The following is a 17079-nucleotide window of genomic DNA, read 5'->3' as shown; positions in this document are numbered from 1 at the left end:
ACCTAGAATAAATGAGTGTGAAGTGAAGTGTCTCTCCCTCCCACCTTCTGACTTTGTGGGCCCCTCCCCAAAGGAAACCACTGTTAACAATATCTTATGTATGCTTCCAAATATGTTCTATGCCTGCACATATCTCTCTCTCCCTACACTTGGGAGTATATCATATACATGATCCTTCCTTTACCTGAGCTATCTTTACTTAATACACCTTGAAATTCAATTCCTATTGACATATTGGATGGTCCTTACTGTTTAACAGCCACTTGGTATTCTACTGTGTGGATATACCACGATTATTTTACCAAGTTCCTTGATGGATAGGTACGTTCTTTATAGCCTTTTAAGAAGCATCTTCTTTGGCATGCTCCCAGATGTATAACTCAAATATGACTATGGAGGGCAACAAACAATTTTAAAAAAGTTCTCAGAGTCGAGAGTCAGGGGCCACAGAGGACATGGGCAAAAGAAATCCTCTTAGGAAGCAGAACTAGGGACTGCCAGATGAGCCAAGGGGACTTCTGTTCCATCAGGGCAAGGACTCTGCTATTTCTGTCCAGTGAGATTTGATCACTGCTTTTCCAAGTGGGAAGTTTTACTATAATTCTCTCTTCTTTCTCTATCTATGGAAGAGGGATATTTAACTTTTAGTTTATGGGACCCCAGACCATACTACACTATATCCAGACCTGTTGGAAGTTCTGAAATTCCCTATAAGTCCTGGACTTTGAGCTGGATATATTAACTAAGACTTTGGAAGTGACGCTATTGAGGAGAAGGTGAGTGTGTTCTCATTTTGGAAAAAGAAGGATGTTGGGTAACTGAGGGGAAGACTGTAGCAAAGACTGTTAGCAATGGCATATCCATGCTCTCTTCTTCTTCCTACCAGAAGTCCAGTGTTGGGTATCAATCTGCTTAAGTGAAAATCTACATTTCCTGGCTTTGCTACAGATAAGACAGTCATGTGATACAGCCTGGCCATTGAGATCTAAGCACAACTCACAGGGCGAGGTTTACAGCAAAGCTCTTTAAAGGAGTCTTAGCTGGCATGTAACATTTTGCCCCTCCTCAACCGAAGCCTTAGGAAGTGTCTTTGATCATAAACACACTCCAAGGATTGCTAGGTAGAAGGATAGAGAAGCCTGGGTCCCTGGTGTTATTTTGGAGATGCCCTTCAACCCTGGATCACTTACCTCTGGACTTTCCATTTCATGAGAGAAAAATAAACTCACATTTATTTAGGCCACTCTGTTGCATGCATGCAAACTCAATTCAGAATCCTGTAACCCACTGTGAAATTAGCCAAATTTTTGTCAGAAAAAAAGACCTGAACCTCCTTAGCTAGTTTACTTAGCCTGATTGCCACATATATGCCACCCACGGTTGCCCATACCCACGTCAGGTTAATCAGTAAGGGCACATTTTCCCAATAAGTTAAGAACGTGTCTACAAAAGTTTCTCAACACCAAGGCCCAACAGCTACAAATGATCTATTGGTCTGGTTCCCAAGATAAAACCTATTTGCCATTTGTATCAAATTCACTTTCTCTCAGCTAAAGCATTCTAGGATTCTAAGACAAAATTATAGATCTCAATATGGAGAAAATGTGTCAAGTAAAGATTTCTACACATCAGATTAACTCAAAGAACCTAATTATATAACTTCGGGCAAGTCACATTTTTCCCCAAAGAACTCGTTTATTCATTTATAAAATTAAAACAAACAAACCAAAAAAGGGAACCCTAACCACCTCATAAAGTTGACATGAAGATCACAAATGAATGCATGAAGAAACTGTGAAGTACTATGAATGTATAAATTAATAAAACTACTATGTAAAAAATGAAAAAACACCTTCTTGACAGTACTGGTAAATGAGTGATTACATTAGTGTCATCGAGAACCAGGATTTTTTGCATGGGAGAAAGAAGATACAGATATAAAATTGATGAAGTTAAGTAAAACTGTAGCTCTGAATTTGATAAAAGAAAATTGGCCCACGGATTGATAATTGATTGAAACTGGGTGATGGGCGTTAATTACATTAACTTTCCCATTTGAAATATGTTAAAAGTAAGGACTATGTCTTCTTACTAGATCTATGTTATCTGAACCTTCATCCTCAAAAAGAACACACAGGTACATAAATGGACTAAAACTGGGACATTTAGAAATTTCAGGATATACCACTCAATTTAAATGAAATCTTACCTCTGAAAAATAGTGAATAGCATCTCTGCTATATATTGTACATTTCAGATTAAAATGGATCAAAACTGACCTCAGCTCAGTGCTTCAAATTTGCCTCCTCTGGCTCATGACCATAGACTCAAATGATTTAATTGTGAGCCATCATCTCAAACTCATTTCCATTCTTACCAGTTTGAGAGCAGGTTAAAAGAAACAACCTTCCTAATTGCAAGTTTGGCATTCAATGCATGAAGGTAACATATACTGCTGAAAAGCCCCAAACAAATGCCACTGTATAAGCTACAATTGACATTCCCTTCTTTTCATATAGCTGTATCTCTTTAACCTAATACTTAATAGAAATTACAAAAAAAACAGACACCTGGTTCTTCTGTATAAAACATCACAAGTTACCTACGTTAGACTCTATTCCTCCACGATCAATTTTAGTAAGCTTTCAAGGAACCCTCGCCAAGGTATCTTGAATCCTCAATCCATTGACGTTTCCCCTACCCAATGATAACAGATACTGAGTGAAGGTTGTTCTACAAACTGAGAGAACAAAGAAAGTTCTGAGATAGGAAATAACATGAATATATACACTAAATTGCAGACAACCTGGTGAAATCTCCGATTATGCCAAAGGAATTCTTTAATCACTGGGAAAATAAATAAATACGTAAAGCAAAACAAACCCCACGCACCCATAGGAGACTTTACTTCCCTAAATCGACGTGGTGACGGCAGATAACCATGATGCAGTCTCTTACACATGGAATTCTATATTCAAAATAGTAAAATTTGGAAATACTTTTTTAAAACAGGCTCTTGTAAACTTGTTTTGCCCGAAAAAAATTCATATGCCAGTGCAGTACAACTGTTCAAGACTGTTTAAATCCATAAACTCTTGTTGTAGCATTTATATTGAGTAGTATGGAGATTGTTTTGGGGGTTGAGGCAGGTATCTACGAGCAGGTAAGAGCTCTAATTAAAGATCAATCTTACTTGCTTCAGCTTTCACTTTGTCCATTTCAGCAAGCAATGCCACTTCTCGATCCATTAAACTAGGAAGGGATGACAAAGGAAAACAAGGTTTGATTAGAAACTTGAAACAGAGAAGTGGCACACTGTAATAGTGGAGAAAGACTTACGGAGTTTGTTCACTAAAAGCATGTTACAAAGTAAACACTGCATGGACCACAAGAAAATTCTGTCTTACTTCAGGAAAGAATATTTTAAGGAATCCAACACACACACACCTAATTTCCTTTTATTTCGATATATTACAGTACACCAGTAGGTGGCAGTAGCAAGCTACAAAACACATTTCTTGGTAAATTGTGCTTAAAGCAAAAGTCCTTATGGAAATGACATATTTCCACATATGAACTCACATATTTTTTATATTTTGATCTATAAAATTGGACAGCTTTGATTCCAATGAATTTACCAGGCAATACCCCTGCTAGGGCATGGTAAATTTATACATGATTAGTATTTGTATACCTTCAACATTTTGCCACAGTTGCACCAAGTTTATTGGCAATTTAGTCTTCAGAATGCAGAGTAGTCAAACACACACACACACACACACACACACACACACACACACACACACACAGTGCTTGTTTCGGGTAAACATTTAGTAGTAATACAGAAAATACAGAATCAAAGTTTTCTGGCAGGCTTTTCACAGAAAAAGAACATTAAATGGACAATTAGCATTCTATTCTCTCCACTGCAAATGTAAATGGCACGTAAAGCTTTTCTATGTCCTTATAAAACAGCCCCAATAGTAAGTGGATTGCCCTAGTATTCAACCAGTGAATGCAAATAATTTTCATTACCATGTCAGTTTTGCTTAGTGCTGGGGAAAAAAACCTAAAATTTTAATACCTGCACAAACATTAAATGTTTTAACTTGCTTCAAATTTAGAATCCATTCTGATTTCTCCTTTTGAATGGGAATATAGCTACAGAGTTAATAAAAGTTCTACTCTTCTTTCTTATTGTAAAACCAATCATACACACACAAATATACTAATTCAATTTAGCTCAATGTGTACTTCTGTCAGCACAAGGTAGTTCATGCGGAGATTACAGTACGAGATATACAAAAAAGTGTAAGGTTTGATAATCATTATGCATGATGTTAAAAAATAGATTCGTAACGAAACAAATTTGGTTGGCATATTAACCCAAAAGCACCAGACTGGAGAGAAGGCACAACCATCGTAGCAATACTTTGTTAGGAAAGCATTTCCCAAATCTTGGCAATATTTTGCTCCAAGAACTCTGGCAGCATTTGCAATACCTAAAAGGCAAAACAAAAGCACAACAGAGACAAGAGCTGTAGGGCCTCAAGTTTGACATGACTTGTTCTGTTGTGTTGCTGAATCACCTTAAGATGCAGACACCGTATGACAAATTTATCTGACAAAGCTTATAAACTATTTATTAAAAGACTTCAGCAAACATGTAAGCCTTTTGTAGCTTACAATCTTCATTATCAAAAGTAGAATGTCGCATGACCTTGCTTTGGGCAAAGAAAAAAATTCTGCACAATCAGACTTTTTTGTGGTAATATCGGGTACTTTTTTTTCCTGTGAGAATGACTAGCACCCATTTAAACAAACTTAGCCGCTTGACTGACTCATTGGTGATCGTAAGAAATTCTTAGGGCAGCGCATGGACAAACATACAACCACTCCATTAAAAATTAGTTTATGTTTTCATGCCACAAAACACTGAACAGCAGTAAATACTTCTGTTTCTTTTTGTTTGTCGTTTTTATTGCAATCTATAGACAATATCTATTGTTTTATTGTTGCAATCTATAGACAATATCTATTGAAAGGTCCTGTGATATCAGCCAACCATTAAACAGAGGAATCTATTCGTTAACTGAAGCTGTTGGGATATTTTCTCAGAGAAAAGCTTGATGAATATTAACCATTTTCCCTTAAATTTTCACAAGTCTTTAAAATACAAAAATGAATAAATGCTGACATACATACGGTGTTAAGTGCTTGACATTAAACTTTGGATTGCTGAGGTGTCCACTTCAAAGACATCCATCTCAAATAAACATATTGCCAGCTACACAACTATATAAAAAGCCAGGTCACCCTACCCATGAAGATCCCCTTTTAGAAAGCCCTGGGTGACGTAGATAACTGACCACTTGAGTGACCCTACTTTTCTTTTCTGCACTTCAATTCACATTCTTATGTTTTAAATTCACCAATAAAGAGTAAACCTACAAAACTCCATGTATTCCTCCCTTGACCCCAACAAAAGCGGAATCCCAGGTGTTATCTCCCCTTCTCCCCTGCCACCCCCTGACCTTGCTGTGTGGCCCTGGGAGAGCTGTGTACCCTCCAGAACCTGTGAGTAATACATCTTGTTTTTCAAAGTTCCCTGATGTTATTACTGCGGTGCATCTCGCATTTATAATAAGAACCACAAGGGCTGGTCCAGTCACACACTGGTTCATGTGGGAAATCATCACAGTAGCCGGGGCCCAGCCAAGTGCCCCTGAGCATTCCCAGCTGACAGTATCACAATGGAAGGCTGAGACCAACACAAAACAATATAATAACATAACATATTATGGTTGTGTAGAATGACCATCTTTTTAGGTCATTCATATACTAAGTAAGCATTTTGGGGTGATGTGCCATGATGTCTGCAACTTCCAAATGGTTCCACCTAAACACACACACGGAGCAAATAACATTGATCTATGTACTATCCTTTAACTTTGCTTTTGGAAAGTTTTCATAATAAAAAGTTGGGGAGATATATGCACTAAAAATAGAAATGGGAAGAGTTCAAAAGTGGAAAGTAGTCTAAGCATAAAATAAATAGCAGAGGCATTTTTTACAATTAAAAACAATAATTTACTGAGCTACAACTTTCTAACAATGAAGAAACTCAAGCTACAGTTTCCCATCTGTTCCTAAGCTACATGGTGCTCCCAGTATGGATCTGGGCCAAGAGATTCAAAAGTACCTGTGTTTTGAGGTGACAGTTTTTAGATGCCATAACAGCAAGCAAAGCGTCCCCTCAGAGAGTGAAGAAAGGCTCATTCAGACCGTCAAACTTTCTGCTGCCTTGCTCACTCGTCCACGGGGGTACTCAGCTTGCAACTATTGTCTTAAGGCTTTCCTGAATGGAAACACACCATCATATGCATCTGACACACTGGGTTCTGAAACTAATGAAATTCAGCTAAATATTGCAGGGATTCCGTTTAGAAAGACACTAGGTTTTATTAAACCCAAGCCTTATACAGTGTAGAGAATTTCCAAATCCTTTCTTCAATTATGAAAGATGGTTTTAAATGATTGTTCACTGTTACTAAGGAAAAGGACTGGTAAATGTCTGAATGTTCTGTATTTCCTTCCCTCCTTACCTGGACTTTTTACCTTCACATTTGCTCAACTTATTCTAAAGCTTTTGTGCAATGTAGTTGCTCAGAAGTTGTTTCTGTAGCATTACCATTCATATCTCTAAGATACACTGTGCCTATCCCTTTAATTAATATATTTAACATGTAGCTAATTCTAGCTATTGCCTTTAATGACAAAGAATTGTTAACTATCATTTGTTTACGGTTGTTGCATTAGAAAACAGTGTTATAATGGAAACACAACTCTGGTAATTCCACAGCCAATTATTTCAAGGGACAATACTCTGAACCATTCAACAATGTTCTTAGAAAACATTTGTACTTGATTTTAATTGTTGAAAACCTAAAACCTGTTTGTTCTAATTCCATTAGGCACTCAAAGCAGAAATCTAAGCAAAGACAATGCAAACACCTTCATTTCTCTAAAGACACTTTCCTCTTCTCGTATAAAACAACCAATTGTCAGTAGATTTTATTAGCAGAGAATGATGCTTCGTATCTTTTACCTAACTCCATACTCCCAGCACTGGCCTTATTGCAGTATTTTACATATATCTGAGCTCAAAATAAAAACAAAATACACCAGTTAGGTAACCAGGTCATCATACTGAGCTGAAGAACTGGGGTAAAACGAATTGAAACAAAAGAAAACAACAAAAAAAAAACTAGCTTACTAAATCAAATTTGGATCATGTGAAAATTTTGATGGTTTCCTCTTTGTCAGGAGTCCTCTACAAAGTATGTGGACATGTGACTTCATATTTCAAGAGTCTAAAGTAGCTTTTAAGAAGTTAGAATGTGAATATAAGCTGTACTTGTGAGACAGGTCCTCAATGGATGGTCTTTCTGTTCTTTTGCAGTGGTCAAAAACATCTCAATTTTAAATAATAGATACCATGATACCAATACTCAATCATATTTTACAGTATGTTTAGGGAAAAAGAAGCAGCAGCAATCTAGACTACCAGGGAGTATACTGTCCAAGCTTCTAGTTGGTACGAAAAGATTGTCAGTGTTAAGCCACATAGTGAGCGGCTGACAAGATCTACATTTGAATCTGTGATTTGTGAGTTTTTTTTAATCCTCCCTCTGGAATTACTATTGCAATGTCTAAAGGGAGACGTGTGGACTAGGAAAGCAGAGACTGAAGAGTAAAGGCAAACAGATACCTGATAAGACACAGAAAAAGAAAACTGGAAAAATGTCACTTAACATCAAGTATGACTTTGGACAAATTATTTTTTTCTGTGCCCATTTTTCTTTTCTGTAAAATGAGTGTAATACTACAAGTGATATTGTTATATACATTAGAGATATTGTGCATAAAAGCTTCTGACATACAATAATAGCTCAATAAGTGGCAACAGCAATTATTACTCTAATTGTCTGTACTCATCTTGATTTTTCTGTTTTAACAGAGTATCTATTTAGTAAAATGCCTTCATATTAACTTTGATAAATCTTATACATTCCAGATCCACTGCCTAGAAATTGTTAAATCAACATGCACACACACTAACACAGTGCAGTAATACAGATGTAAATCAAAAATAACTTTAAATGAAAAGAATACAAAATTACACTCTCACTATGACTACAACTAGTAAGACTACGTGTGCAGGTAGATAAGGGACATGAGGGAACACAGAAAATAAATTGTGTGAAGATGGTAGAGTTACATGACTTTCATTTCTATTTTAAAAAAACTATTGTTATAATTATGGGAAATATAGTAAGAGTTCTGAAATAATGGAAGCTTTAAAAAACATACGCAAAATTCAGATTCTTTCATCAAATGCTCTCATTCTACCTCGGTCTCTGACTTCATCCCTCACTACTTTCAAGTACAGCGGTACCTCAGTTTTCGAATGTAATCCACAAGTTCTGAAACGTTCGAAAACAGCCAACAGTGAGGCCTTAGGATTTTGCACTCAGTGGAAACCGTGTGACGGACGTGTTTGACCTGTGAGTCGTGTTCGAAAACCGAAGCATTTACTTCTGGGTTTACGGCGTTCATAAACCAAAATGTTCGTCAATGGAGACGTTCGAAAACCAAGGTACCACTATATATGTTACCCCCTTACTTTAGTTACACTACGTAGAGTCCCTACATGTCCTTTCTATGCCTTGCTTATATCATATTTCCTAAATGCAGTGTTCTATCCTCATCCATTCTGCCAATGTAAATTCCACGCTGTTTTCAAAGTTTGATAATGATTCATTTCCTCCAAGAAATTTTTTTTTTGCAGGGGGCGCTGCTCACCATCCCTTGCGGGACTCGAGGAATCGAACTGGCAACCTTGTGGTTGAGAGCCCACTGGACCATGTGGGAATTGAACCAGCAGCCTTCAGAGTTAGGAGCTCGGAGCTCTAACCACCTGAGCCACCGGGCCAGCCCCCAAGAAATGTTTTCTAATGACTCCACTCCATAGTGACCTTCCCCGTAACCTTCATACCTTTCCCACAACTAAGATCTGACCTAAAGAATATCTGAATCACAAGTCACTCCAAGTTGTGACTTAAGAGAGTGATTTAGGACCTTCTGAATTACAAAACAAAAAGAACACTGAATATCTGGATGGAAAATTCCTTCTTACAGTTTTATTTTGAACTGAAAAATACTTATAAAGGTTTCCATAGACTCAGTCAAAATCCTGGTCCTCCTCTTCTGTTCCACAATGACCAAATTCCTTAGTCCTTAAATTCTCCTACAGTGGGGTTTCTCTGCTACATAGCCCTTAAGCTAAAGAGGAAATAACATATGTGACATGGACCAATAGTCTCCAGCCTTCTTCCAAGCTTTAGTAGGGAAGTGAGCCATCAATGATGGATGGGAGGAAGATCATAAGATTACTGGGAATTAGAATACATAGATTCCAATATTGAGTCTGAAGTCGGCAACTTACAATGTCATGTTAAGTAAATAACTTAACCTAAGGCTCATCCCTCTTAATAATAAAGTAGAATAAAAAATTCCTACTTTACAAGACAGAAATCGGGCTAAATAAATCAGATCATATGATTGAATATGTTTGGCAAACTGTAATCTTCACATATTATTAGCTATTTTCACAGATGGTTAAAGAGTTAAGTTTTTAAATCGAAGAACACAGAGGCCCATGGAGGTAAGGACTAGTAGAAATAAGGTATCAATGTCCTAAACATGAAAAAAAACGGAGAATAATTTAAAACTATAAACTGATATGTACATTTTTTATAATACATTACACTAGCCCATTCCTTTATTTCTATGCTTTTAAGACATTTTTAAAAGTACTCTGGTTCATAAAATGATTCCAGCATCTCTATACAGACTTTAAATTTAAAGATCTAAAAGGCCTTTGGTAAGACTACTGGTAGCTTAATATAAGAAAAAAAGAGCTCAAATAAAAGTAATTTTTCTAAGGTCAAGAAGGAATCAGCTAGGAAATTTTTCAAAATCTTAAGCACAGATTCACATTGACTTTATGTGTTGTATAATCTCAAATCTCTTGACAGTCTTTTTCTCTTACCCATTTTCTCCTTTTGTAAGTAGCTTTTAACTTTCAATAAAACAGAAATTTTTATTTAAAAGGCAAGCTGAGAGTATATCCTATTTTTCACCAACACATTATATGACAACTTATATATTAATCATATTAATATATTAATTAACAAGAAAAGTAAACTTGGGTTCAGAGATGATTATTACTGAATCACCAATATGGACAGACTTAAAATCTGTTACATACTAGAAATCTTCTGATTTTTATCTTCCCACAGGTATGTGTCAGCTTTCATTTGGCCTCAAAGTGAAAGCAGTTATCCATATAATTCCCCTAGTGCCACATCAGGGGTAATTTAATCTTATTGTTGCATATTTATTAGAACGTTATACTTTGCTTTTATACTATAATCAACACACACACACAGAAATGGCTTCTAAGAGACATTAACTTCAAGCTCTGGTTCGGTGCCAAATGAAGTTACCTCACCTGCCAATTATGTCTTGAGGTAACAACTACAAGGGACACTGAAAGAAGGTAGTTTAAAAACCCAATTGGCCAGAGAGAAGGATTTTATACCAGCAGGAAAGAGCAGGTAATCTCTTTCCTCAAGTTAAATTGACCTGGTTGCTATGTCTACTAATCAATCCTAAATACACAGTTCCCAGGCAGGAAACCATTTCATCTGTCATTTATTGAAGGAGGCTCCCCCTGGTGGGGTTCCAAGTCAACAGGAACTCACAAATCCCTCTCCCGGAACTGTGCTTCCTTGTTCAGGTTGGTTCTGAATGGAATCAGATCCTGTGGCTAAGTAACCAATAAGCTAAACAATCATAGAGACCAGAGGCTTATCAAGGCAAAGTTGTAATGACCTACTCTTAGTTCTTTAGTCTTTTCCAAATGAGCCAACAATACCTGATATTATTATAATCCAGGGTAAAGGGCATATTGCTTCCTCCCAGTGTAGAAAGAGAAATCAGTTACCTAGAAAATTTTCCAGAAGTTAGAACTTAATTTAAGGTAAGTTTGGGAGAATTAGTTGGATTTAGAGAGCATATTAGGCTGGGAAAGTGGCATTAGCTAGTATATATAAGAGGAAATGTGCATGTTAACTTTTGAAACAATGACTAATCTGGCTGGAGCAAAAATGTTTGTAAGAAAAACAGAAGATATGACATTACGTTTCTCGCTATAAAACCAGAAAGGGGAAACTTGGAATTCAGGACAAAGCATGAGACTAGTAGATGAATTATCTATCCTAAAAGTACTTTTTGGTTATAATAATTTAATGGAAGATTTACACTCTGCAAATGATAAATACAGGGGTCAGTAACTTTCTGGAGGCTTTATTCTACATCTTTGTTAATTCACTCCCTCCTTCAACTCCAGAGAACAGGAGGACTGAGACTCCCTCTCTCTCTTGTCTGCTGAGGCATAAAGTACCCAGACTAAGTTTGTGAATAGAGGCACAGTGGAATATGTGCCTATGGGAGTGTTCTTATTCATGAACACTTCCTCTCATTTTTCGGATCCAGGCAAGTTTTACAAATAACAGAGGGGACAGTCCTGTATCCCAAAACATCAACCTAGCTGCCTGTCTTCCCATCATTTTACTTAGTTTGTTCCTTAAGTTTTTTCCGTTTTCAAAAAAACGTCCCTTAAAAATGCGACCACTCCCCAGAAATTAGTTATGGTTTAAATATCAGTTAACACCTAATATCTAACAGTTAAAACTGCTTTCGTATTCTAGAAAACATTAGAGTATACTTCTCCCCCCAAAAGACTTTATACTCACATACATTTGAGAAACAGCATAGTATAGCTCCCTCTTACAGATTTACAATGCACACTAGCATTTTAAAGGCACTGAAAAGTCCAAAAGTAAAATTTTTAAAAAAGTATTTTCAAGCTTCTTTAACTACCAAACTGTATATTCCCTACAGAATACATATTAGTATACTTGAAGATATGAGTGTCTTTAGAACAGTTTTAAAACACAGAATTAAAACAAATCAATGACTGATAGTAGGGCATAGAAGAGACTATTAGGGTGGGGTGCTTTAGGAAGGATGAAAGAAGGTAGGAAAACAAAGACAGATTTTTTTTCTACTTTATAATTTTGTTCAAAAATATCATGCTGCTGGTTACAGATTCCTGGTTAAAAGACCGACTTTAAAGTAAAGATGCATGATCTACTCTATACCGTGTTTTCCTGAAAATAAGACCTCGCTGGACAATCAGCTCTAATGAGTCTTTTGGAGCAAAAATTAATATAAGACCCGGTCTTACTTTACTGTAAGACGCATTAGAGCCAGTGGCCAGCGTGAGTGGCTGGCAGCCGGCGAGAGCTGCTGTGAGCGGCAGACCGACGACTGGCGACTGGCTGCCTCAGCCGGGGGAGCGCAAGGCTCATAACACCAGCATGGGCCAGGGAGCTGTGTCCTACACAACTAGACTGAGAAACCTGCTTGAACCAGAGTGGGGGGTGGTGGAAGAAAGGGGTGGGGGGAAAAGATGCATTAGAGTTGATTGTCTGGCTAGGTCTTATTTTCGGGGAAACACAGTCATTATTTATCCCTTTCCAAACAATATCAACATCAGGCTCATTTCTAGAGAATCATGAGTTCTCTGTCCCATGCATTCTCACACTGTGACCAAAAGAAGTAGAACGAAGCAGAAAGCTATTATCTCTCATAGGATTTTTAAGTCTCTCCCCACTATGTAAAGTAGTTACAGTAGTTAAGGAGTCAGGAAGTAAAGAACTTGACGAATGGCTGACCATTTTTATTAATGATCATTGTTATGCTACTGATATCAAATGCAACTTAACTTACCAGCTCTGCAATTCTGCAAAAGCTTGTTTCATTTTCTTAATGGAAGCATCCATCTCTTCTTTAACTACAACTCGATACCGTGCAAGAGACACTGTGCAGCGCTGGAGGTCTTTCACAGATTTTTCAATATTGGAACCTTGGAAAGAACCCCCAAAATTAATAAAGTATAGGAAACTTGAAAGATGTATCTGAACTCCTAAGCATGTAAAGTAACAAACATGTGGACTAAGAGTGTTTCCTAAATGGCCACCCTCCTCAAAAAAAAACACTGATGCTTTCATAGATTTAAAAAAATAAGTATCCTGGCCAAGGTGGAGTACTAGGAATTGGATTTACCCTCCTGCCTTAAACAAGCCCCCTCCCACACACACGCACACAATCTGAAACAATGGTTTTCAGACAATGGACAATATGCAGTACTTTTTCACTGAGAACATAGAAACAGAAGTGAGGCTATGATTGCCCCAACTTACTGCCTCAAGTTTCCAGACTGCAATGCAAGGAGGAGAAATCCTAAACTGAGCCTGGCAGTCTCCCTGAATTGAGGGGACAGCATTGAGAATTCAAGGAGGCCAAAGTCAGAATTCTCAGGGCAGAGTACTGGAGAGAGGTAGGTACACAGTAATGAGAGAGTTGTACAGAGATGTACAAAGGATTCTGAATGGATGAGTGTGAGGAAACCACCCAAGACAGGGAAAAGAAGCACTGGAAAGGGGCAGGTGGAACAATCAATCCCCAGACCTCACCCAGGCAAGAATAGTTCATGTTCATCCAGCCACACGGGGCACTAGGCAGAGCGCCTAGAACGGTATACCGCCTCAGTAATGAGACAAAATTAGCTCTAAAATAAAGGCTGCTGTAGTTCTACCTAACAAAGCTTAAAAGTAAGTCTCAAACTGTTTCCAAGTAACAGTCCCAGAAACAAATCACAAGAATATTTTTAAATATACAAAAATATCTAGCAATCAACAAAGCAAAATTCACAAAGTCTGGCATCCAATAAAAAATTACTGGGCATATAAAAGGCAGAAAAATATGACCCATAATGAAAAGTCAATGAAAAGAAATGATACAGATGCAGAATGATACAGAAATGACACAGATGCAGAATCAAACAGATTAAACATCAAAACAGCTAATGTAATCAGATATCATACATTCAAGAAGGTAGAAGAAAGCATGTTAAGGAGAGACATGGAAGATATTTTTAAAGCTCCCCTCCCCATGAACCTCTACAAATGCAAAAAAAAAGGTCTAAGATGAAAAATACACTGGGTAGGATTAATAGAAGATTAGAAACTGTTTAAAAAAATGAATGAATTTGAAGACAGCAATTTTAGAAACTAGTCAAAATGAAACAGAGAGGGAAAAAAGACTAAAAAAAACTATTTGAACAGGTACCAAATTTTCAAAACTCTGTAAATGACAGAATTCAGAATATATTTTACCATGTAGACATCACAAAACTGAAAAGTTCTCGGTAGTACAGTTTGAAGCATTTATATGTGGATAAGCCAACTTTGGAGATAAAGATAAAATATAGTATTTATCTACCCAACACATTTTAATCAGTTTCTTAAGAGTTCTATTAACCTTTCTACATGTAACAGTTTCAAAGTTATATATACACTGATAGTTGGAATCACAGATCTAAAAAGTTTATAATGTGCCCAGAAGAGATTTTTCATTTTTTATTTAAATTCTTCATCATCTCAATTTGATTTAAAATCTACCTAAAAGCTTTCAAGGCTTGTGCCTTTATTTTGCTTGACTGAATATTCTCACACTTGCTTTTCTGCAACCAAACTGAGGGTTATGCTAAAAAGATGAAAAAGGAGAGCTTCACTAATTAAATTTAGCTCATGTGGAATAAATAATTCAATAAAGAGCTACCGGTTACAAGTGTCTTTTACAGTCTATGTTTCATTTGTTTAGTGGAGTGGACCACCATGCTTAGATGTATGACACTCAAAAGGGCTATTATCTCTGTTTATTTACTGATTATTTAAAATGACTATTATAGTTAAATTTTAAAAAAGCAAAGAGCTACCACCAGTCAATTCTAAGTACTTAAGAGAAAATGATCCTGTTTAAAGCTAGAGTCTGACGGATTTTAGTAAGAGCATTAAGTTGTGAAGATAAATGAAAATATTTCTTTCAAATGTCACGTCAGAGATGGCAGAGCTTTTTAGTGTTGAGTCAACCAGGAGATAAAAATGGGGGAAACAGCACAAACAGTTGCAGTAAAGCAAATAAAAAAACAGACTAATGGTAGCATAAAAGTCATTCTGGCACTAGAGTTTGACACTCATTCGCAAAGAGAATCCCAGATACTGTAAGAAGATTGTATAGCATCTGAACTACTATCACACTACAACTGTGTACAGAGACAGGGGAAGAGCTGAGTAGTCACTGCCTGGAGATCAGTAAAAGAATTACCTCCTGACCTCAGACCTATTCTATGGGAACAATAGATAATTTATCCTCCTTAGCCAAAAACAAAGATTTTTTTTTTCTCTGAAAGGTAGGCTTCTAGCTTACCTAGCTTTTTGTTGGTAGAGGAGCGTGGAACATCTTCCATGCCCAGATTTGAAAACTGAGGTTTTGAGAGAGATTTAGCAGCATTCCTATTTTGTTGAGAATTCTGAGTAGAGTGCATAGTCAAAGACTTGGACTCAAAATCAGAGACACCATTTTCCAGCATGGATCCTGTAAGAGAAACATGAGTATTTTAGCAAAATGTAAGGGTAAATCAATCAAGCAGTCTTACGTGTACACAAAGAAAAAGGGTAAAAATGTTTTAAGCAAAACTATGCTTCTTAAATGGCTATAAACAAAATCAACTGAGCAGAACCAGTGAGACGAGGCTATCAGGAGCATCTGGCTCAGCTCTAGGCAGCATCGCGAATGAAGAAAAGGAGTCTGTGTTACCCATCTCAAGATACGCTAGCTTGTTCCTTGTACCTTGGTAGCTTCCTTGTAACTCTGGGCACAAGGAAGTTAACAGAGTCAACATGACCAACTTCTGGTAACTTCTGTAAGTTACACTGGGGAAGAAAGAGTTTTACACTGTCCTGGGGAAGGAAGAGTTTTAAAAGCTTTAGGGAATAGAAAGGGCAAAGAGTTAGGACATGAGAGGAGAAATAGCTCCAAAAAAAAGGAAGCCACTGTCTTTGGTTTGTTTGAGGTCACTGTAGGTGCTATATTTTTCTCTAAATCTTTTTGTGTGTGTGCAAACTAATCAATAAAAGAACATCTAAAAGTTCAGCATAATTCTTCAATTGGCATTGCATTTATGAAGCCAGCAGCAACAGAGCAAGGGGAACTGGATTAATGAACAAGTAATTTAAAAAACTATTTTAAAAAGAGATATTCCCACTCTCTTCCCAGCTCTCATCAAAATGGTTAATAAAAAAATGTACAAGATATGTGAATTTACAACTAACATTAATCTTAACTTTTTATTAGAAAAACAGATGTGGGATTATAAAAACTAATAGTCTACTTCTCATGAAAACCATGGGATTACAGTTATTATATATCCCTCACTGTGTTAGATCTTAGAATAATAATATCAAAACCAACTCATTATAATCAAGTGTGCAATTTTTAAAAATCTTAAAGTCACTTCCTATAGTCTCTAAGACTAAGGGATTAAGTTAGATTTCCCACAAGACTGCTTTAGACTAAAATTAAAATATGAGACAACAGAACAAGAATTGTATTCTTCTAGGTCTCTGATAATTTCAAAATATGACTCTTCCACATGAGGTAACAAAAACTAAAAAGTAAAAGACTAACTAGATTTAATTGACCGCTTTCTCAACTAGGCAGCCCCGGTCATTTTCAATAGAATGCAACTTTTCAAAGACCTGTTTTAAACTCACCTGCTCTGTCCAGCATACGTGGCATGGCAGACTCAGGGTCCTCTAATTCTCTGGCATCTACTGACAGTGTCTCCATACCTTCACTGAGTGAGTCCACAGACTCAGTATCATTGATGGCACCGTTGACATGGTAACCATTAATACCACCTTTCTCTGAAGAAGGTGCAGATTGTTCCTCTTGAATGGAAACCGATTTACTGGAATCTGGTATACTGCTACTTGCTTCTGCTGCAGGTTTTGGTTTGCTTTTCTTCTTTTTGTTCTAATGGTT

General features: G+C 36.9%; 1 protein-coding gene across 2 annotated transcripts in view; it reads right to left on the bottom strand.

Annotated features, from left to right (window-relative positions):
* The window catches only part of SPATS2 (spermatogenesis associated serine rich 2), a 100137-nt gene that overhangs the window by 7921 nt on the left and 75137 nt on the right, over nt 1-17079 (bottom strand). For both annotated transcript variants that reach the window (XM_081061035.1, XM_081061034.1), the window contains exons 6-9: nt 16809-17070; nt 15463-15630; nt 12922-13057; nt 3194-3252 (exon numbers count right to left, since the gene is read on the bottom strand). In XM_081061035.1, the coding sequence (XP_080917161.1) occupies nt 3194-3252; nt 12922-13057; nt 15463-15630; nt 16809-17070 (625 nt within the window). The remainder of the gene's footprint in view (nt 1-3193; nt 3253-12921; nt 13058-15462; nt 15631-16808; nt 17071-17079) is intronic.

Source organism: Rhinolophus hipposideros, assembly GCF_964194185.1.
Source record: "Rhinolophus hipposideros genome assembly, chromosome: 9".
NCBI lineage: Eukaryota > Metazoa > Chordata > Mammalia > Chiroptera > Rhinolophidae > Rhinolophus > Rhinolophus hipposideros.
This window is presented reverse-complemented; position numbering and strand designations above follow the sequence as displayed.